Source organism: Cephus cinctus, unplaced genomic scaffold, assembly GCF_000341935.2.
Source record: "Cephus cinctus unplaced genomic scaffold, Ccin1 Ccin1_scaffold0330, whole genome shotgun sequence".
NCBI classification, from domain to species: Eukaryota; Metazoa; Arthropoda; class Insecta; order Hymenoptera; family Cephidae; genus Cephus; species Cephus cinctus.
In genome coordinates this window covers 2,072,822-2,096,609 of record NW_014333027.1, presented here as the reverse complement: position 1 = coordinate 2,096,609, position 23,788 = coordinate 2,072,822, and the positions used below count along the sequence as shown (strand labels likewise).

Here is a 23,788-nt window from a genome sequence, read left to right as displayed (position 1 = left end):
ATTTTCGGCATGATAAGAGATAAAGAGTGAAAACCAATATTTCTATGCATTTTTTATAACTTTGAAATTTATTTGAATATACACATTTGTTTGCGCATTACGTCCATACAAACGTTTAGGGTTCGGTTGGACGGAAGACCTTGCTGTTCCGCCTGTTTGTCAAGAACGGTTTGTGAGGGGCGGTAATTTTTTCCCCACCACCGAGCAATCCATTCATTTTCGCTGACTGCAATATCGGCTGGAACGATGATCATGACCCGCGCGGCTACGCGAAATCTGTAACATCGACAGAGGCGATGATCACGAAATCCTACTCCCGGACTCGCCGCTACGATTTAGCGCCATGCTTTTGGTATCGCCTAAAACCGGAGCGTTGTACATCTCCCTACTCATCTCTGTAGGAGATACCAAAAGCATGGCGCTAAATCGTAGCGGTGACTCTGCCAGTAGGATTTCGTGATCATCGCTTCCGTGGATAATGCTTATCCCGCCGTAGCCGAGCTGAATGTGATAAAGACCGTGAAGCTTGGCGGGCAGAGGTTTTCCACTACTCTTCCCGCTGGTTCCTCAAAGCAATCCTTCGAACGAAGCTGCTTATCAAATATTGCCTAAATATTTTTTTCATAGTAATCTTAAGTTCGAGCGTACAGTTTAAGCTCAATCAAATTTACTGTGACAAAAGCGAGAACCTCATGCCTTCCTGCACTGACGAGTGCAGTGGTGCAGTGCTAGCTTCCAGCATTCTTTATAAAATATTTCCAAGTTGAACTATAGACAGAATGGTAAGTTCTAGTGAGAACTATGCCGGAACTATTCGAAAATCAACGGAAAACAATACTGGAAGGCAGCACTTCATGCCTGCCTGCACTGAAACGTATGATGACGCCAGTATCTATAAGAGGCTTCTTATCGATTTTGCGTAGCAGAACTATTGTTAAACCTATCAGGAACTACAGAACATCTCGAGAACTATTGAAAAAGCCTATTGATGAAACATTTTTCAAAAATAGCGGCGTTACGCGGGGGTGTAGTTGGCACCTCAATTTTTGAAAAATGATTCTGGCCTTTTTAATAGTTCTGGAGGAGTTCTATGTATAGTTCCTAATAGATTTTGATAAAACTGCTTTTCGTAGTAATAGAATAGATGATCCTACACCACGCCACGGGAGATAGAAATTTCTCTGATCACGCGCACCTTTAATAAAACGGAGCAAAGATGGCGGCTGAGCGTGTGGTTTATTAATAGGATGATACAAACAAACATATTTTGTAGCTTTACAGACGTCTTTGGTGCGACGATGTACAAAATGCATTTTTAATGAAAAAAATTGTAACGCGAAAGTGAAAGAGACGTCTTTCAGACGAAATTAGTTGGACGTCTTCTACCAGACGATGAGGCCCTCTGCCGTAGAAACGACATTTTTATGCGGTCTCAAGAAAAACGTACTCGGGACGTCTATGCGACCTACATGCTTTGAAGATAAACGGAGTTTATGCATTGAGCCGCGTTGAAAAAGACGGGCTTCAGTCGTACGACTAGACTCTTAGGTTCCTAATTCGCCGAATCTCCGTAAACCATACTCGTAATTAGTCAATGTCAAGAAATATGTAAGTGGCTATCTTCACACGCCGTTAATCGTGTCGTCAACTGCGTTCTTCCCGCCAACAGGAAGGCCAAATTTTTTTGGATTTTTTTTGCCAAATCGCGAACCAACAATCGTGATAGTTTGAATGTTTGTGGCCAACAAATAATTACGCATCGATTAGGTTCTAGAAGAATGAAATTCGTTAATAAATAACAAATAGTTGTTCGGCTAACTTTACGGGAGAAATTGTTTATAATATTATAAAAGAAAACTATCATCCAACATCAGTGAAACCATAATTTAAAAAGTCATTATTAGTCGGCCAACTTCATACCAGTTCTCCCCCTACTCATCTCTGGTAAGTGTCTCGAAAGTGCTACGTCTTTCTTGAAAATTCACGAATATCTAGACCACAGATCTAGACTGTTCAGCACATACGTTGCTTTGTAGTTCGTCTTAGATCGTCATCATTCGTGTATGTTCGACTTTAGTTCGCTTTTAGAAGAGCGCAAAGTGAGGTTTTGGCTTTGTTATTAATGCATAGTTATTGCAGAAACACGCAGAATTACAAGGATTCCTTGGTACGGAGTTTCTATAATTCTTATTTGCCATTAGATAACATATTCGATACAATTGTTTGTGTCAACAATATAGTGCTGTGATAAGACTTCTAGAATAGTGTGTGCGTTATTTTTGAGAATGGTTTAGAAAGTTGGATACTCTGTTCTTGCATCTGGGACAGATTTTACTCGATACGTTTATTTATTATTAACTTTTGGCGGTTTAACAAAAGCCAGAGAGTTTTCACCATCGTCCATTTGTTACGAGTGTATAGCATATAAATATATCTCGACGTTGTGTCAGTGTCAAATAATTTGCCTTTGTTGAAAAATTATGTATATTATCAATTAGGATTTGAGCTAATAATACGTGTCTATGGTTATAATCTTTGAGGGTTCATATTTTTTTTATGTGCATTTGTAATCGACTTGTGATTTAAAACTGGGTATATCAAAAACGCTAAAGCACCTGAAACATCTTGAACTGTCCTATAAGAACTTTATTGTATGATCTAAATATTTAGGAATAATTGTGAAATTTATACATTGAGGAAGTTATAAGTGCGATAGTAATGTTTGCGCAGTATCCAATAATTCATCCTCCCATTCAGAATGCGATGGGTGGAGCTCATCTGCATACACCACAATCCATCTTTCAACATATGATGGGGCAGCAGAATGCACCACAGCAGGTTGGGCCATGGTTGCAGGTTCCACAAATGCCAATGTCAATTCCATGGAGTGTTGCAGCAGTACAACAACCTGATCTGGTCAGATTTACTGGAGAACGGCAACTGTCAACCTATGGTCCAGCCATGCGTCAGAAGAGGAAACTTGATACACCGGATGTAGCAGATACGTAAGTTATGCCTTATTACTTTGATACAAAGTAATAATTATTATTCAATATGTTTTATGAACTCTTTTATACCCATCTTTTTCAGAAGACATACAAAGCAGTTCATTACAGAAGAAAAGATGGCTGCACATTTTAGTGAACTCCACATAAGCACAAGCGATTGCAATCATAATCCTATGCCTTCAACATCATCAGGTTCTAAGCCTGAGTTATCTGTAGACAAATCTGATACATACGCCGATTTGGACATGGATGGCAGTAATTCAATAAGTCTAGAACAATCCAACAGTATAGAACCCAGATTGATCATTTCAGAAGAGCTTAGAAGATTTCGGCATGAACCTATCTTGCCCAATGCTATTCTTTCAAAATTGTAAGTATATATTATCTTCCTAGAGATATGTGCTGCAAAGATAATTTTTTTTGTAGTCCCAAAAATATGCATTATCCATGTTATTTAGAGAATGTATAGCTGGACAGATTTTCTGTTTCAGGGAAAGGCCCTCCATGGCTCTAGTACTTTGGGAACCACCAAGTAAACATCTTCGAATCTTACCAACACCCCGCGACACACCAACACCCATTCCCACAGTGTCTGACGACAACAATAATCGCAATAATAACGGCAGCAGCAGCAGCAGCAACAACAACAGTGAGAGTATTTCTGATCTGAATGAAGCATTGTTTGCCGAAACCTCAACAATAGTTCTAGAACCTATGGATGAATAAAGACCGTAAGTGGGACCTACTATACGTTTTTTTAAAGGTTGGTGTATATGACATTGAAGGACAAATAATGTGTTCATCGATTACGAAATTTTCTTAATAATTTCTGGACTAAAATCAGCAAGCGCTTTATGTGCTCTACAAGTTCAGAGTTTATGCTTCTTGAAAGTTTGTCAAATAAGTGAAGTGGTCCAAAAAAATGTAGAAAGATTCTGTGTGGATACAATATGTGATACTCTTGCAATTAATATTACAGTGGGGAAAGACTTTTATTTATCATTTATTTGTCCATTGTGCTGCCCATTACAATACAACTGTACATTCAATTGCTTATCAACTCAATTTTGTTGTATAGAAATATATTGGAATACATGGGTTTTTCTTTATAATTTTCAGATCTGTCTATAACATCACTATTGCAATGTTGCATCCCAACTGCGTGTCACATTTTAATATATTAGAGTTTCTTAAAACACAGAAGTGCAAGAGGCACAAAGTATTTTAATGTTTTTTCTTGAAATTTATTCCCGTATATCAAGTTAGTCTGTACAAGTTCGATAATCTTGGTCTTATCTATCGATAGGTTTTGTTTCTGATTCTTATTATTTGTAATTCTGTACACATTTGGCATATTGTAAATAGTAATTCATAATGGGGTTGATAATTAAGAAATTAAGCCATTAGCTTACATTAGAATATTAAATTCATTAGCTCATATAAAGTGTAGAACTAATTGGAATTACATCTTTTATAATATTAGCATTCATAGGTGTAATTATGTTTTTTTTCTTATTCGCGAATGAATATATTATGAGTAACAAATATTCATATATGACATATCACCGAGAAGATATTATTAAAGAGGACCAGCCCTTTGTATTCTGTGTCTGAAACGAACTGTATGACATTTAAACCTTCCAGTAGAATTTCTATGATAGATTGAGCATATCATATCATATCAACACTTTACCCTATTAACCGTTAGACATAAAGTCCCATAAAGTTAGCCCTCTTTACTAGTATCTACTGGTGGATATATTGTAAGAGAATTAATTAATAATGAAGTACGATTGAGCCATTCTGTATGAAATGAATGTTCTAAGGAAATCTAAGGAAATTTAATCTATTTCATATTGAAAGTCATAAATATTTTCGTTTCTTTTTTCCATGTAATATTATTGACATTTTCTCTCACCCTATATTATTCGTTGAATGTCTTTTATTGAAATCAATTATCATTGCTACTCAAAGATATGTGTAAAAGATTTTATTTTTTTGAACATATTAGAGATTATTGCTTATAACAATTGTTTTATTTTTCCTTAAAAAATATGTCACTGGGTCACAGATTTTTATGTCAAGAAAGTGTATGAACCTTTCTGTACAATTTACAAGAAATAAAATTAACAGCAGGCACAGACTTCTTTAAATTTAATTAAAGCAATCCGGAATACGTTATCGCATGAGTGTGGTATGTGTGAATGTAGTTGTGAAAAATAATGTGATTGTAAAAAGAATAATGATATAACTGAACACGATATCGTTACAAATAATTATTACAGCTTTTAAAGACAACATAAAATGTGCAACGGTAATAAAATTCTTCTACGTCCAGTCCGTGAAAGCTTATGTCTAAGATCTTTCATTCTCTCCCATGGTAATTGGTGCTAAGATCTTTCCATCTTCCATTATACTTGCTTTGAAAGAGACAGCATCATCAAGCGGATCACCATTTACTGCGGCTGCTACTTTGAAATCATCCAGTATAGTAATATGATTACCATTTATATTGTGTATCTCTACCTTATCCCTTGTTACCTAAAACAAGAAAATCGCATTAATTAACTAAACCCTTGAGTGCAGGTTTCATTAACCAGACTTACTGTTCGGAGCCCATAGTCTTCATTGTCTATGCGTGCCGACTGAGTAGTAGGTTTCAAAAGTATTATTGGTGATCTGATGGGCGGTAATGTAAGTGTAATGTAATTATCAACGGCCAACAATCGTTTGTAAACTGCAGTGCAAATTGCCCTTTGATTATCTTGTTTTATGTTCACTTCTGTTGGCATGCGCTTAACGAATTCCTCTAATTTCTCATCCCATGTATTATATTTTTCCAAAGTCACAACAAGCTGTAATTTTTCTGAGATATAGTAATGAACATTTACTTTTTTATAAATCTGAGACTTTTATTTACCTCGGTACTGACTGCTGGTGCTACTAAATCCATTATTCCAAGTAGGACATTGCTTTGTAACTGGTTGTCGTCGTTATCTGCCCCTAAATGCTGATCTTTTATCGCTTTCATTAATTTTGGTGCACCATCGATTAACACCAAACGACCACTGAGACCTTCTCCTTCTAATCTTCTAGCAAGTTCAATTGCAACGAGACTTCCAAAGGAGTATCCCACTATTACGAAATCTCTGCGATTCTTAATTTTATTTAGGATATACTGAAAAATAAAACAAAAATGTCTTTGCTGTAACTTTAGTGATAGTGGTAAGAATATTTGGTTACCGGTAGTAGTTCATCAGCCATTTCTGAGATGCTATTGTGTGCTTTGCAGTGTCCTAATTGCAAGCAAGTTGCTGGTGATTTCAGTTTTTTTGCTAATTCTATAAAGATAGAACCGAATCCTTCAATTCCTGGAATAAGGAAAACTTCACCCCGGCCATCTTCTTCCTTACTTTCCAGTTTGAAACAAATTTCTGGGTTTGAGTCAGAATTCCCCACTGTAGTCATAAGTAATTTCAACCCAGAAATGATATCTGTACCGTTTGCCGAAACAACTTTTGCTTTTTTTTTAGCTTCCTTAGCAGCCATTTCAGAGAGCTTTGCGAAGTTTAGGCCCCGGATGTCCTGAGCGGTCATGAAGATTTCAAATTCCCGTTCCAGAGTTTGTTTTATTTCTACAGCCATCATTGAATCCATTCCCAATTCAGAGAGTGGTGTATGATGGCTTACAGATTTCAAATCCTTGAGTCCTAGTCACACAAAGATTTCATGTAAATTTAATTCTATTAATCTAACTACCATTTGACTTACCCATAATATTCAGAACTGTGCCAACAATGTCAGTTGATCCAGCACCACCTGCTCGTTTCTCAGCCACCACCATGCTGCAGACAATAGGTTCTTTTTGTTGCAAGAATCCATCAAGTTCTTGAAGACACGATGATATTCTCTGCTGAAGCGTTCCACCGATCACCATTTCAATGTGATTCTCTTGCATTTCAGCGACCAATCCGACATCTCCAACGGCTCCCCACTGTATCGCCAAACCTGGCAGACCTTCTGCAGAACGTTTTTCGCAGATCCTTTCCATGATGGAATTAGCCATACCGTAATTTGTCTGGCCAGCGTTACCACGACCGCAGGAAACTGATGAGAATACGACAAAGTGTCGTAGCGTTGGACAGATTACTCTGGAGAGTTCATCGAGGTGTTTTGTACTCTGTGCTTTGGTTTTTATCAATTCCATAAAGGACTCCTCATTTTGATTTTCGAAAAGGCTGTCCTTCAGAATTACAGCTAAATTAAATATTGCGTCTACTGGCGCATCATTGGCGGCAACTTTGAGAATGTATTCACAGTCCTTTCGATCGGCTGCATTTTTTTCAACTATTACTGTGACTTTCACTCCATAACTTTCCCACAATCGTATGCGCATCCTTTGGTAGCCAGTTGTAATACCCCTGCGAGATGTTAGAAAGAGTTTTTTTGCTCCACGAAGCACCAGCCAATCAGCTAGTTCTAATCCAAAACCTCCTAATCCTCCAAGAATTATGTAACTGCTATTTTCTAAGCAGTGATAGCGTGGGAGTGCCAGAATGGGAGAGTCTAGAGGTTCTTTATCTTTTCTAATCTTCATTAGAACCTAATGAAAATGAAGACTATTGTAATCACACTATTTAAAGGACACGAATATATGATACTCATAAAATCATACCTTGCCAATATGTTTACCAGCTGCCATGTATCTAAAAGCGGCTTCTAGTTGTTCCCTAGGGAATGCACGGCTGGTCAAAGGTCTAATCGCACCATTGTTTAATCCTGTCTGCACTATACTATTAAGCCGTGCCTTAGTTTCAGTCGATGCAGAAAATACATGGTCCAGCATGACACCGTGGAAACTAATCTCCTTTAGGAAAGCGAGCATACCAAGAGGATTGTTAGCAGCCAAATCGAATTTTCCTATTTCAAGGAATCGTCCACCATGTGCCAAGCATCGCACAGATGCTTGTAGCTTCTCTTCAGCTAAGGAGTTCAGAACTATATCAACCCCACGACCATTGGTCTGTTGTAGAATCATTTGCTCGAAACTAGTATCTCGAGAATTGCCAATATGATCATCTTTGATTTCAGGGAATCTCTCCTTAATAAATCTTCTTTTCTCTGGTGTTCCTACTGTAGTGAATACTTCACATCCTTCATACAATGCCAAGTTTATGGCAGCCTGTCCTACACCTCCGCTCCCTGCATGGATCAAGACCTTGTCACCCTTCTTCATTTTTCCACTTATGTAGAGAGCATAATAGGACGTTGAATATACGCATGGAATTGTTGCAGCTTCTTCCAGACTCCAATGATCTGGTATGTACCAGGAGAGATTTCTATCTGCTATAACAAGATTGGTTATGCATTTGCTATTCAGCATACCCATAACTCGTTTGCCATTAACATCTACTCCACAATATTCAAGTCCTATCACGCATTCTTGCTCCTGTCTACTATGAGCAATTACCTCCGTAGCAAGTTTTCCAGTAGCATTCATGATATCACGGAAGTTTAGAGGCGCATATATCACGTGGACTAGGTCTTTATGTTTGAATCCTTTTTCGATATGACCTTCTTGCCATTGTAGTGATGACAGATCACTTCGTACCAGTTGATTAGCAAAAGCGTGATGGACTGGAATTAATTGAGCAGGTGGTAGAGGGATATGTCTATACGATCCCCAGATCCTTCCTGGACGAAGAACGTTTAAAGCTAGATTTAATTTTAACTGATTAAAGTACAGAGGGTCATTTAGAGAGAATTTAGGAGCACTTTTGTCCTGGATTAGTACACCACGTATTGCTTCACCACCTGGCTCCTTTCTGAGACAGTTTACTAAACCAAGAAGACCGTTTTCAAAGTCACCTTCACCAACTAGGATAACCCTTGTGGTACTAGAAACATCTCTTTCATAGTCATCTTTCAATGTATTTTGCACGTCAGGAATCCATGAGAATTTGTCATTGGATACTGATATGACAATATTCTTCCGTGGCATCTTGTCCTTTTTGTGTAAAAGAACTATGAGTTCTTTATCGGTTTGTTTCTCTAGAACAATATCAAATCCGGCAATCTCACTTTTCGCCAAGGATTCCTGTATTCCGATTGATTCTCGGCTTATAACAAAGCCACCATCTTTTAGAGCAAATAAAATTTGCTTGAGAGTTTCATTATTCTCAGTGAGAAGTCCTTGACCCACAGCCAACAAAGCGTTCATCTCCCCAACAAGTTTCTTAGGGTCATTTATCACTATTGTTTGTGGTATAGTACCTTCCTCGAATTTTTCAGCAGATGCTATGATGTTAACATCAGCTTGAATCAGAGGAATGTTGCCTAATGTTTCCAAAATGAATGGTGAGACAAGGTTCTCTACAGTAATGTTATCATTATCGTTCACCACCTCAATGGTCTTGATCTTGATGCCAAAATTATTTTCCAAAGCCAAATTAGTGGCAAGATGAATACATTGTGATAGGGAGAGTTTCTCCAGGTCACGATGAGCAACAAATTTATACTGTTCTAGAACAGGTTCTCCTGTAGGTTTTCTACGAGCTATGGCACTGGCTTTTAGTCCACGAATTTCTATACCACCGGATGTTATGACGTCTAGTCTCTTGCAGACGCGTACGGGGAAGACTGTAAGATGAATAATGAGAATGATTAAATTGATAGGACGTAAAATGATTAATGATTTGACTTACGTTTTTCTTCCTCGGATATTGCGCGGATCATGTTCAGGTGAGTCTTTGTATCTACGACTAGTTTTTGAATTCCTGTAGGAACAAAGAGTCCTCTTGTGTCCTCACCAAGAATTTTCATCTGAAGCATATTATCCATGAACGCTACCCAATTGGTCCAAATTATGTGACCTTTGCTACCAGTAATAGTGGCTGATTTAATGCTACGGAACATCCCTGAGTAATGATATCCTCGAAGGCGCAGTTCTTTGTATACATCCTTGGATGTCATATTTTCTTCTTCGTCATTGTTATCGTCAATAAAAGACTTGCTTATCTGATCCTGGGAAGGATTTGATGTGGCCCTTACGAAACCTGTTACAACAGCAGCGCCACCTTCGACTACTTCAAATCTTCCGGTACCTATGAGAAAAAATATGAATATGAATTCATGATAAATCGTTTTATATGTATAACCATGAATAGTATGACTTTATATAGATCAGTAATCTACCTTTTTGAACCATTAAAGTTAATTCCACTATTCCTTCCTTAGGAATTGTGGTTGCTCGCAGAAACTTCACATCCTCGAATATAATCGAGACTTCAGTGTATAGTTCACCCCTCATCATCCCCACAGTTTCCCATATGAGTGCTAAGTAACCAGTAGCAGGAAATAAGTTCCTACCATCGATAACATGTCCTGCCATATATTCGTAATCCTCATCACTCAACGTGACCTCAGCCAACCTCTCGCCGGAAACAATCTTCTCTTGCATTCTATAAGATGTGACGTACCAGTCTTCCGAGTGTTCCCACTTGATCATTGGTGCGATCATTGGGGTACCACGGCTGACCGGGAATTCAATATCCGGATAGAATTTAGATATTTGTGGGTGCAAACCCACGTCATATAGTTTTCCTAGACCTTGTAGAAGGACCTCAACATTATCTGGATGTTCTCGTTTAGTTAGGGCTATGTTAGTCACTCCTTCGTGCAAGGATCTTCTTAAGATAGCTTGCAGAAGCCCATGAGGAGCTATTTCGACAGTGATAGCATCCTTAGGTATGAGGCTTGATGTTTCTTCAAATAGAACGGGACTCAATAGATTATTGGTATGATATTCTGCAGATGATAATCTTGCCATGGCTGTGGACCACTCGCTGTAGGGCACTGACGAACTCAACCACTTGGAACTACGTGGTTTTGGCTCAGGAATGACCATTTGCAAGTATGCCAGGAGTTTAGGTCCCATTGGTGCTATGTAGCGACTGTGATATGGAATATTGCTGCACGGTACTTCTTTGGCAAATATTTTATTTGCCTGTAACAATATAAGAAACATAAATAATTAATCATTTTTTCAATTAATAGAAGAACTTGCAAGTGCGTATTTTTTATTACCTGCAATTTAGCTACAAATGCTTTCATGGCTTCTGCAGGTCCACTTATGGTGGAGCTTTCTGGCCCGTTATGACAAGCTATCACAATATCTGGTGGGCACATATCTTTAAGGTCGGAATATCCTAATCCAACAGCCGCCATTGAACCGAATATTACTTTTGTTTCTATGGATGCTAAACCGCGAGAATATGCTGAGAGAATCATTTGCTCGGCTGTGAAACAACCATCAGCATAGGCACAACCAAGTTCACCAACAGAGTGGCCGATTATGCGGTCAGGTACAATACCCAGTGAAGTTAACACGTCTACCAATCCGATCTGTAGGAAAAGATTCATAAGAATATGAAAGAAAGTGAACTATTAAATCAATTAAAAACTTACTTGAATTGCTGCAATTCCAACAAAAGAATTCAAAATGTTGTCAAATGTCTTCTTGTCTTTGTTAGTCAAAATATCATAGATATCAACTCCACGGGGTTTTAAGACAACATCGCACTTTTTAATGGCTGCAGCAAATACAGGGAGTCTCAGCAGAGCCTCGCCTGTAAAATAATAAAGTTATTGACTCGTATTCTTTAAATATATATTAATACAATTGTTTTAATTAGGATTGGTACGTACCCATGCGAGGCCACTGAGATCCCATTCCAGAGAATACAAACCAAACAGGTCTCTTAGCACCAGGATAATGTTGTATCTCCCTGGTGGGATTCTCTGGTATCCCCTTAGGTGGCATTATCGTGTATCCCCTGTATAAATGTCCAGGTATATCTTCTGCGTGTATATCGTGAAATAGTCTAGCATGTTCAACATCGACCGGTCGGCTTTCAATCTATTATAGATAATACTGAAATTACAGTCTGTACTGCATAAAACGTATAAAGATCTTGATGCGCTTACGTCATCCAACAGAGAGGCTACTGCTTCTTCAGTGCGTCCTGAGACAAAGATCAATCTAGGTAAATCATCTGTAGGAGCTGAGCCATTGATTTTTTCTTTAGGATTTGATTTTAATAGAATGTGAGCATTGGCACCCCCAAAACCAAATGAATTGACACCCACGTAACCGCCTTCCCAGGGTGTAACATCGGAGATGACCTTGATTCTACCATCCTCCAGTGCTTTGACCCCTTCACGAGGTCGTTTGTAATGAAGATTAGGTGGCAGATAACCAGACTCCATTGCTATGATTACCTAGAATAATTGATATATTGCAGATCCATGACTCATTCACAGATATTTTTTACATCAAGGCTTCATGTGATATATTAAAGTAGAACTTCGGTGTACCTTGGCAATAGAGCATAGACCACTAGCAGGTTCAGCATGTCCAAGATTTGATTTAATAGATCCAATCCTCAATGGAGAGGTTCTACCTGGGCAGAAAACCTTTTCCAGAGCATTAACTTCTTCAGGGTCTCCCACTTTAGTTCCTGTACCATGAGCTTCTACGAAAGCTATTATACTCGGTGGTATTCCACATTCTACATAAAACTCTTGAAGAAGTACACTCTGCATCACACTAGATGGAAACGTGATACCCTGTTCCTTGAAACCATCACAGTTTGTCTTTCCGTGAATAAGTCTGGCGTATATTCTTTTAGCATTCTTTGCTTTTTGAAGATAAATCACGGACACGGATTCGCTACGGGTGTAACCATTAGCATCAGCATCAAATGACTTGCAGCGTCCATCAGACGAGAGGACTCCTAAAATATATAAGAATTAGATTAATATACAGTAAACGATCTTCACTATTTGAGCGCAGCACATCTTATGTACCTAATCTAGAGAATTGAAGCGACACATAAGGATGAAGACAGAGATTGGCACCGCCAACTATGGCAGAATCGCAGCGTCCATCTCTCATTGCCCTATAAGCATGTTCCATGGCAAAGAGACTTGAACTACAGGCAGAATCTACTGTATAGCTAGGACCAGTAACACCTAGCCAGTATGATATCCTGTTCGCCAGCATAGCACGACTGCACCCAGTTATACCAAATCCATTTACCTGTATACAAATGATTTATTAGTAGAATACGGATTACACGAAGGCCTTCGTTAATGCAAGACTGAGACTTTACCTGTAGCTTCTCATAGAACCAGGTCTTCTCCGACTCAGAGAAGCAGGCACCAATGAAAACGCCGGTTTTGGTACCACGCAATTGCCTTGGATTCACTCCAGCATCTATTACGGCTTCATAGGTATGCTCCAATAGCATTCTACACATGGGATCCATGGTATGAGCTTGCTTGAAATGTACACCAAAAAATAGGGAATCAAATTTGCCCACATTGTTGATCTTTCCAGTACGCTGAGGAATTTCCGGATGATCTGTGAGAGGTAAGTTATGTCATCACTTTAATTCAAAAATTGTGATATTAATAATCAATTGAAATGTTAGATTTCTACCTAATTTCCATCTGCGGTCGTCGTCCGTAACTAGATCTACTTTGTTGAATAGGTTCTCCTGGAGATATTTCACGTTGTCCGAGTCCGGGTACCTGCCAGCTATCCCAGATATTACCGCCTCTTCACCAGGGTCGACTTCAACAGTTCTTTGAATGTTTCCCACCTGATCTCGATCTTCGACCTCGTTATTCATTTTCGCATAGGACCGTATCCCAACGAGTAGCACTACAACTTATGTCACTATTCACACCACATGTAACACAATCAATGCTAGATCTTCCTTCTTCGTTGGAGAAGTTGTACGATTATGCTACCAAGAAGATTGAGAGTTCTTCGGTTCCACGACGGTCGAGCATTTATAACAGCGGTTTCTCCCACCGTTGGCACAATCCCTCAAGAAATAATTTCCTCTAAAGTGATTTAAATGATAATTGAATTTCAAGTTGACCTCTGTATAGTGGCCTATTCAATGAAATATGCAGGGCTGTCTGACAGATTTGAATTTTCAGATTGATTTATTAATCTCTACGGAAGTTTATACATCATCAAAGTGGAGGCCAAAACGTTCTGGTGCACCGTTCTTTATCTACCCCTGAAAATATACATGAAATCGTTAGATATTCAAGTGACTACTAGACATATTGGAGTTTTAATCAATAATTGGTAATTGATCTTTAATGAATATCCAAATTGTATGCTTCAAATGATATTTTACAATGAACCTTTTCACCTTTCATTGAAAAATAGAGCCTTATTTGCTTTATCTTGTGATAGTGCGTTTGATTAGCAAACAATGAATGAATATAGTTCTGTTTTAACGGTTACTCATTCAGCTACTCAGGGAAAGAATGATTGTGTATAATCATATAAAACTACACAAAATTATATAAAATAGTACATAATCAGATCAAACATCTCTTTCTATCCAATGAGTTCTAAAATTTGATAAAAATATTCTATAAAAATGTAAATTATATATAAATGATATCCTCAAAATTTTTATAATGACCCTATTTATGGATGAAACTATTCTTTGAGAATATTATTTATATAGAATTTGCATTTTCATAGTGAATTCTTGTAAAATTTTAGATTTTATTGGATGGAGACAAATTTTTGAACTGGTTACTTATAATCTTTTTTTTCCGGATATCCCAGTTCAATCAAAACACAGTTCCTAATGAACTGATTTCCTAATAGTACACGATGCTCATATATTTTTCGATATTCTGTAATCACTTGAATATTTTAATTTCCTCATTGAATAATACCGCTTTCCTCTTTTGCAATCTTGTTGCGTCAATGGCATCGACCATTGTTATTCTACCGAGTGTCCGAACAAACAATTACATGCTGAAGTTCATTCCAGCAAGAAGTAGTTATATCATTATTAAATCAAATATTTTCAGCAAACATAAATCCCATTCAAAAAATGAAACACAGAATCACCATGATTCTTATTTAATTACGAAAAAAAATTCCTACGAAATTTCATAGTTTTTTCATAGCCGTCCCATTCGTATTCAGTTTCTACAATGCATCTTACGATGCATCTACAATGCTTTATTCATCTAGAAAAACCAAAATGCTATAAAATCAAGTGTAACTATAAAATATCGTATTCTTTCATGATGAGACTGGGATTCATTAACAATAAAATGCTTGCACCTTTCTGATGAATATGCGTAAATGTGACAAGCAACCAGTGTCAAGGGTTGCCGGATGTCGCATTACTCTACATAGCTAAGCATAAATTAATATAGCAAGTTATAAACCTTTCTGTCAAACTGATCGGTCTTATAAATAGCATCATTGGCAAACGTTTATTGTCTCCTAATTTGCCTTTTCTTGAAACAATATCAGATTTTCTAATGTTTATTTCGTTTTATAACTTAAACTGATTATCATTTACGCTTTTTAGCTCTGGCTACCTGTAATATTTCGTAATACTAGGTAGGCGAATAAATAGTGCCTATTAATTGTATCTTATACAAATCTTTCTTTATTATATGAACACGTGCGTGCACGTATGGCGTATATTAGAAAAATTACAAAAGGATTTTCCGCCGATGTACAGACATGTAAAAATATATTATTATAGTTTAATTGTGATATTATCGTTAATCATCTATTAATATCAATTCAATATTTAACAAGGTGTCCCCTTGTTCTTGTGACTATACTATCTTTAAGTTAAGTACGTACTATGTCTCTATAGCTTTTAAATATTTCTTGTACTCTTCAAGTACTGCCATTGGTATACATGTTACTAAGGTAGAAAATTAAGAAAAATATTATACAGAAAGTAAAACTATTCAGACACCAAGTCGATTGTTCGTTATGTGATTGCGTCGTTTGTTAATAAATTACTTAATTATTTATTAAGTTTTGCGAAACATGGTGGCATTTGTCAATTTAAATACTATCTAAACATAGTTTGCCCTTTTGTTACATGAAAAATATAAAAACAAAGTAGAACTATTAAAATATCTGCTCATGGTGTCTTATATTACATATATGTAATACAAAATATATTACCGTACAAGAAATTCAGTAAAATTGGACTTACAAATTTGATTCTTATTCGATAACTAATGGGTTAATAGGCAAACTAAAAGAAATTCTTTCTTCGTTGCTATTTCCATTTAATGGAAAGTATCGCAACAGAATGGTGTCCTAATTGAATATGGAAATACTTAAACATTAGTGATATCAGCAAAATGTACTCTTTTCCCTTGACCGTCAAGAGCCTCCATTAGGCTTGATGTGAAACTAAATTCTGAGCTGCTATCGTCTTCTTGTCCTCTGCAATATGACCGTTTAAATTGAATGGAAAAAATTGATAAAAATTCTTTGCATACACTGAACATACAATTTTTAAGAATTATCTACAGAAAATAAACGAAAATAATGTATAACAGGAAACTCACATAGTATCCAAGCTCGGTAGACTGTCGCTTATCGTCTCCATGATCGAAGCTCCATTGATTTTCAAAATCTCCAAAATCGAATTAACTGTAGACACATAAATGCTACTCGATCCAGCTAATCCTAGATAACGTGGACTATTCAATTCAATAAGAGTACGCTCAGGACTCTGTGAATGTGAGGTGTACGAATCTTGAGTCAGTTTGACTATTTCCACGGATGAGAAATGTATGATGAAAAGATATGGCTTTCTGAATGCTATAAAAATTTATTTCATACCATTAAACTAAATTGTACGATGAACATAGAAGGAAGTACTTGGCTAAAAAGCATATATGCTTACCGAAAGCGAATGGCAGATGACTCCAAGTTGGGTCAACACCTCGTGTCCTTTGACCGTTTTCATTAACAAATACACCGAACTCATTATAACACAGTAGAAGTTCAACAGCCTGAGGTACCATCGAAACGTTTAGAACACACACAGGAAAGATGCCAAGTCTAGCCACACCGATAATAGCACCTTTAACTGAGCTATCATCATCCTCTGGGAATTCTGTAAAATATTAGAGAATCATGTACACTATTTATTTTTCTGTTTATCTTATATAATATTCTGAAAAACATTCAATGTATAAGTCGATTTACATATATACGAGAACCACCTCAATTTAATAATCATTAAGTCAGAAACGGTGGATTACGCTGTCGATTTCATAAGTGATTTTAATTGCTGATGAAAGTCACAGTGTAATATTCATTAACATCCGCTTACCGTCTACCAAATAATTCTTCAGGTCAATTTGGAAGAATTTATTACAGCCTACAATCAGTAAATTTTTTGTGAACATCGCACAACTACAAGGCTCTTGAGTCTCGCGTTTTTGAACTATCACGAATTCACCCGAATCCTCTCCGACGACCCACTTCAATAAACTGCAAAAACAATAAATTTTAGAGAAAATAAAACCATTACACTATTTGAATATAACATACTCACATGACATGAGTGGCTGTGGCTGCACATAGCATGTCGTCTTGTACCTGGAAAAGATGGCAACTGTCGCCACTAGGTAGTACCGGTCTTGTATTTATAGCTGGCCGAGAACATTCAGCAGCTAAAGCATTACTTTTTAATTGTCTTAAGTCACAGGAAACCAGCTGTCTATCCTCTCCGGCTATCATCAGAGCGAGACCCAGTTGGGGATGTAGTGAAAGCTGGTGTACCTTTTTTACACCCCGGATAGCAGTAAGGGTACGTGAATTGGAAGGTTGATAAGAGAATAGACCTTCTTCGGCACCAAGAAGAAGTACTTTCTCCTGGCCTATATCCACAGCACAGTTCAAATCCAACTATATAAAATAAAAAGATTTTACTACCAATTTCCTGAATATCAATAAGATATGATTTAATTTATATACATACTTGATTTTTGTCCAATCTTAAGATAGTTTGATATTTGCTCTTAGTAAGTTTTCCAGATATAGTTTGACTAGCAACTGATTTTAAGGCTTTCAACCAAGCTTTTTTGTCATTCTGACTTAAAGCCATTATGTCTAGCCTAGATGATGGCCAACATGTCGAGGGTTGATTAGATTCAACCCTCAAGATGAAAGGTAAATCAGATTTAGCAGTGCCAGCGACATCTGCTTGCTGAACCGTTTCTGATATCGTGAAACCATTCTTTTCATTTAAGTCTAATCGACTGATTGGTGACATTCCTGAACTTGGTTGGTGCTCATATGTACACAAGCTTGATCCTTCTAGTCGAAGGTATTTTCTTTCCCAACAAGCTTTCGCACGCCCAGGTAACTTTACCCAACTTTCCATTAAAACTTCATTTCCATTGCTTTGCAAAGTTTGAGAATCCTAGAATAGATATACGATATATAAATGATAATTTTTAATGACACAATAATATAAGTGTAAAAAAAATACCGAATCTGGTTTATCTGGCTGATCCAAAGATAAAGTTTGAACACTATCCGTTAGGCTTGACAAACTTTCTTCACTAGCTTTCCAAGTTTTACTAAAATGCTTAGCAAAGCCACCAGGAAGGCCACATGTCGCTGGGACTGACACAGAACATTTAAGATGTGTCATGATTTGACAATCAGAACAGATGGCAGCGCGTTTTCCGAACTGAATGGAATCCAAGCAGGCGGCGCACTTGCCAGCTCTCATTGGAAGACCAACGTTAAATCTATGAGGTATGTTGTGTCTCATCCTCTGTAGAGATGGCTTTCTAGCCAGAGCATCTCCTGGTGACTCGGACAGGTAGGTCAGAGCTCTTCTAGTTTCTGGTGTAGGTGGTGAATTTGGAACCGACAAGGAAGCTTGTGCAGTTTTCAATGCTAGTAACTGATCAGTTAAAGTTTTAACTTTTGCCCTTTCTCTGCTTAACTGATTCTCTAATTCTCTGTACCCCACAGGCATTCCAGTACCCGATGGTGGTAAATTTTCATCATGTTTTCCCCCAAATAATTTATCACACATTTTCTTCTTTTTCTTGCTTACTTCCTCAAGCTTCAACTGCAGGTAATCTATAAGTTTTGTATGCTGCTGCCTCGTGCTTTCAGCTTTAACTTCTCTCTCTTGATAAAACTGTCTCATTTCCTCAAGTACATTTTCCAATTCTGCTATCCTTCCTCGCAGTTCCTGACCCTGGTCCACACTAGCCTGCAGATCTATCATAAGTGTCACGTTCGCATCCTTCAGTTCGTGCATTCTTGTCAAATGCTCTGAACTCTCTTCTTTAACTACCACGGCTTCACCCTTAGCTGTCTCCAAGGCGCGTTCCATTGCAGACAAGTCGCACTCTAGCTCTCCACATTTAGTAGACAATTCGGCAACCTGTTTACTCAGATCTTGAGCAAGCTTTTTATACTGATCTCGTTGAGTGGCCAAACCATCACGTTCGTCCTCTATATCGCTAGTTTCGGATTCTAATCTTTCGATGGCTCTTTCCGCTACCAATCTTTTAGTCTTTTCCTCGTTTTGAGCAACGCGCGCTTCACGTAAGTGTCCTTCTACAGCTTCCAAATCCTTCTGAAGTTTCATTTTGTCTTGGATGAGCATATTTTCACGAGTTTCATGGTCGCTCGTTAATCTCTCGTAATCGGTGAGCTGCTCCTCTAGGACAGTACAGGTTTCCTTCAGAAGCTCTATATTTACGTGGTATCCATTGATCTCCTGTTGAAGTTTCTCAACTTTGGCTTCCAATTCACTCTTCTCCTCACTGTATTTGGCAACTGAACGATTAAGACGCTGATTCTCGGCATTTAGACTGTCAGCGCGATCCTGATTTGTTCGCATTTGTTTACGAGCAGCATCTAATTCACGACGCAAGGATGCACTTGAGTTCTGCAACTCTTCTATTTGCTTGTTCGTCTGAGTCAATGCCTATTGATAGGAAGTATATGTTAAACTGTACATATTCAGGAATTTCTATGTAAATAAATGTATAAAAAAAAAGATGTCCAGGCTGTAATAATTGTTACGCCACGTTGAGGATATTTCATGATTATTAACTAAGTAGAATCAGTTTTTAAATGAAAATGAATTTTATATATCAGAAAGTTTGATACTTTTGAAAATCAAGTAATTTATATACTTGCTGACCTTTTGTGCTGAATCTGCTAGTGATTTGTTTCGCGATGAATCTTTGCTAATGTCGTCCAATGTGGATTTAGCTGTTTCCAATTCTTTAAGAAGTTTTACAGCTTTTTCTTCTTCCAGCTTATATTTATCGTTCAACTGTTTCGTTAATCTTTGCTTATCCTCTTGAAGCACTTTCAATCTCTCTTCCGCGGTTTTTGCTTCTCGCAGGGCAATACGTTTGTCCAGGTTCGCATCAGAGAGTTCTTTTTCCTTTTTCCACAGATTCGTTTGAGCCTGTTTGGCAATCTGCCGCTCAGATGCCGCATGTTCTCGGGAAGTCTGAAGTTGCTGTTCTAACTTTACAATCTGCTGTTCTAGGCAGCTGATCTTTTGCATAGCTTCTTTATATGATAACTGACTTGTGCTGGGTTGGGCTTCATCAACTTGCTTGAGACTAGCGTTCTCAGCTTCTAATTTAGTTACACTTTTCTCTAAACGACTCAACAATTCTTCAAGATTCCCTACTTTGCGTAAATGCTCCTCTGATTGGATAAATTAATTAAAACAAAATAACAGAATTAAATTATTTTTTAATACGTTTCTCAACGTGCCAGTATGATATTTTTCTCACAAACCTTCTTTATCCAAAGAATCCTGAAGTCTTCTTTGCAGAGCAGCTTTATCCTGTGTGGCACGTTCCAAATTCAATGCAAGACTCTCACTGTGCTCTAAGGTTATTACAGTCTCATTCAAGTCAGTTTTGGTAACCTTAGAAAAGATATTTTATAAAGTTTTAATAAATGTACAACTTTTTATGACAAATTGAAATAAAATTATAAAAATGTCTTACTTCTAGTTGCTCCTTTAATTCTTTGTTTTCCAGTTTTAGCCTCTGTAGCTGCTCTTGTAAACGTATGACATTTTGTTCGTTCATAATTGCGCTTTCTAATTGCCTGGACCTTTCTTTTAATTCATTTCTCAATGTTTCAATTTCAGCATCACGTGCTGGAATTGTAGCTTGAACACTCCTCAATTGTTCCTGACAATCCTTAAGTTCGCTTTGTGACAATTCAAAAGCAATATTAAGTCTTGATAAACGACAGTGATTGGCATCTTGTTCATTTCGTAATTTAGACTCCAGATCTACATTCTTCGCTATTTCAAGTTCCAATTTGGCTCTAATATCTGCTAATTGATTGTGTGCTCTCGAAGCTATTGCTTCAAGTTTATCCTCTACTCCTTGAGCACTCTGGCGACTTAGTTCCCTTGTCTTTGCTAAAGATTCTTTGTACTGGACCTAAAGTATTAAGAGTATTATTCAAACTCTACATTATGGCTTCATTTAATATAGATCAAATAATATATACATATATATATATATTTATATCTATAAATTCCAATACATTTTACTATACAAAATTACTATACCATGAAGATTGTACTCCCGTAAACAAGCCAGCATAACAGAAATATAAAGAATAATTACTTTGTCATGAAACTGCTTAACATAATTCTAAAGTACTACAGTATAATTTAAGAGACACTAATGAAACAACAAACCTGGAATACTCTTAACTTGTGCAGCTCAGCATTGACAGTATTAAGTTCAGACTCTGTTCGCTGTAATCTAGAACTCATCTCATTATTGCTAGTGCATAAATCTGTAATCCGTACAGTCTGTGTTTCTATATGCTTATTTAACTGTGTTATCTTTTCTTTTTCTGCGGCCTCCCATTTCCGTTTTGCTGCCTTTATAAGCTCTAAAGTTCTGGTTTCCAAATCGCGCCTTTCTTGACGCTCCAAATCTATTATCACCACACAGATTAATTAGTGACACTAAGATAGTATAAAGAACCGTATTTAAGACACAAATCATCAATTTACCCAGAGTTCTTTTGACAGCAGCTAAATCCGCCCTGGAGGCAGCCAATTCTCTCTCGAGTCTATCTCTCTCCCTAACGGCAGCTTCCCATTTTCGACTTTTTTCATCTAAAAATTTTGAATCTGCCTTAGACGACGGCTTGTACGTGCCACCGGTTATCTCCTGTAGTTCCAGCATCTTCTTTTCGTGTTCCTGAAGCTTTTTTTCATGTTCCTGGAGGTCCTTTTTCTTGTTCTCGATCTGCGTCTCTAGATCCATTTTCTCTTTGGAGGCCTTATCCGTCGACATTTTTACAGAATTTCTACTTGACATAGGACAGTCTCTCTTCGGTGAGATTTCTTTTCGGGCAGTTTCGGCCCTTACTCGTCTTAGCATGGGTCCAGCTTATTAGACTATTGTTTATAACGTGTCGACGCAAGTTAAACTTCACCGGGTACACATTGCATCCCGCGGACGGTTACAAACACAAATAGTCCGGAGCAGCGTTATTTCAGAGCCAACCCCGCTACTTTTACAACCGACCAATCTGATTCAGCCATTTCTGTGACGTCACTGAACATTTGAATTTAAATCTTTAGTGATTAGAGCGCCACAGATGCCATTGTGGACAGAACAGTAAGCACTAGCGTTAAGCGACTACTGGTACAAAGATTCGATCAACGTCGGTACTATTTTTCGGTGTTTTGGTAACGTTGGATTTTCAGTTGATAACTTGCTTTATACATCCGTTGATTGAATATATTTCTTTCTGCTGATCTGTTCTATAGTACATACATCAGTGAATGTATCTATTTTCATTAAAAATGTATTATAATTTATATCTTATTTCAATTTCTGCTCTAGTACTCAGTTCGCAAATCCTAAAATCAGTTTACGTCGATAGTTAGTTAGCCTAATACTTTTAACTTTTAATTAAGTTATTCGTAACCACCAAACGATTTCGCATCATCTTATCGAACAAAATCGGTTAATAAATAGAATATGTCCAGCTAACTTCTCGTCAAAATTTGTTTTTAACATTCTTTAATGTCGTGCTAACTTATCAGAGGTTACGTCGATGCCAACTTAATTGTTAAAGTTTGTTAAAAAGATTTCACAATGAAAAAGTTTTCGCGATAATCATTTTACTATTGACTGGCAAAGAAGAAGAAGATTATCATTTTAACTCTCAGCTATGATCCGAAGCTTTTGAGTCGCTAAATGTTTATTGCAATTGTAACATCAAATGTTTTAAAATTGGACAGGTTGTGCACCCATGTTTTTTAATCCAAGAGCGTCCAATTAATTTAGATTAAAAAGTCATTGGAACCAATGTAATCATTCTTTAGAGTCCTGGCGGTATTCGATCGAGCGAAGACCCGGATTCGTTTTCCAGGACCCCTTCAAGTCCAAGCGAACGATGTAATTACATTTTTGCGGAAATCGTTCAACGCCTCTCTTTCAATCCGCCAGAGTTCCGGAATTAGCCGGCATCGGTGCAACGCGTCTCCCAGCTGTAAAAGAATTCCAGTGGCGTTTCATATCGAGAACATGGAAATGCTGATTGCAGATGGATTTCACTAGAATTCGTAAGTTTCAATGTTTTTCCTATAAACTTAGATCGAGAGAATTAGTTGAGTTCCTTGCCATTAAAAATAGCTCGTTAATACTATCAAAAAGAATCATTCAAAACAATTATTGTAAAAGCAACTAGATACATCTTACACAAAAATTTAGGAAATATATAACTCTCTTGTGCCTGCCTTCAGACAGACTGTTAACAAAAGGACACAGTATGGTATGGCACAGAGTGAAAGAATATTCTCGATAATACCCTGTAATACAACGGTGTGTCAATGTATCCCGTAGTGGAAGTTTCTGTGTAAATC

General features: G+C 37.4%; 2 protein-coding genes across 9 annotated transcripts in view; one reads left to right on the top strand and one right to left on the bottom strand.

The window, feature by feature from the left end:
• LOC107266864 overlaps positions 1 to 5,348 on the top strand; it is a 6,691-nt gene extending 1,343 nt beyond the window's left edge. The window contains exons 1-5 of one of the 8 annotated variants that reach the window (XM_025083846.1): positions 1,953 to 2,167; positions 2,731 to 3,005; positions 3,091 to 3,378; positions 3,500 to 3,739; positions 4,128 to 5,348. In XM_025083846.1, the coding sequence (XP_024939614.1) occupies positions 2,123 to 2,167; positions 2,731 to 3,005; positions 3,091 to 3,378; positions 3,500 to 3,734 (843 nt within the window). In that variant the 5' untranslated portion in view covers positions 1,953 to 2,122 and the 3' untranslated portion in view covers positions 3,735 to 3,739; positions 4,128 to 5,348. The other 7 variants (XM_015737831.2, XM_025083847.1, XM_025083845.1 and 4 more) reach the window with 7 other exon arrangements.
• Positions 4,984 to 22,411, bottom strand: LOC107266560 (fatty acid synthase). Its single transcript, XM_025083818.1, has 29 exons — positions 21,923 to 22,411; positions 21,599 to 21,843; positions 20,889 to 21,335; positions 20,674 to 20,806; positions 20,060 to 20,580; positions 18,377 to 19,840; positions 17,864 to 18,307; positions 17,438 to 17,790; positions 17,213 to 17,373; positions 16,781 to 16,993; positions 16,440 to 16,695; positions 16,212 to 16,314; positions 16,079 to 16,100; positions 13,510 to 13,740; positions 13,181 to 13,431; positions 12,876 to 13,107; positions 12,384 to 12,802; positions 11,994 to 12,287; positions 11,715 to 11,925; positions 11,475 to 11,635; positions 11,094 to 11,411; positions 10,203 to 11,013; positions 9,713 to 10,111; positions 7,684 to 9,647; positions 6,780 to 7,611; positions 6,252 to 6,718; positions 5,929 to 6,186; positions 5,615 to 5,863; positions 4,984 to 5,549 (listed from the first exon to the last, which is right to left on the bottom strand). The coding sequence occupies exons 1-29, from the start codon at positions 22,293 to 22,295 to the stop codon at positions 5,364 to 5,366; spliced, it is 12,018 nt and encodes a 4,005-aa protein (XP_024939586.1). The 5' UTR covers positions 22,296 to 22,411; the 3' UTR covers positions 4,984 to 5,363.
• Between the last annotated feature and the right edge of the window lie 1,377 nt (positions 22,412 to 23,788).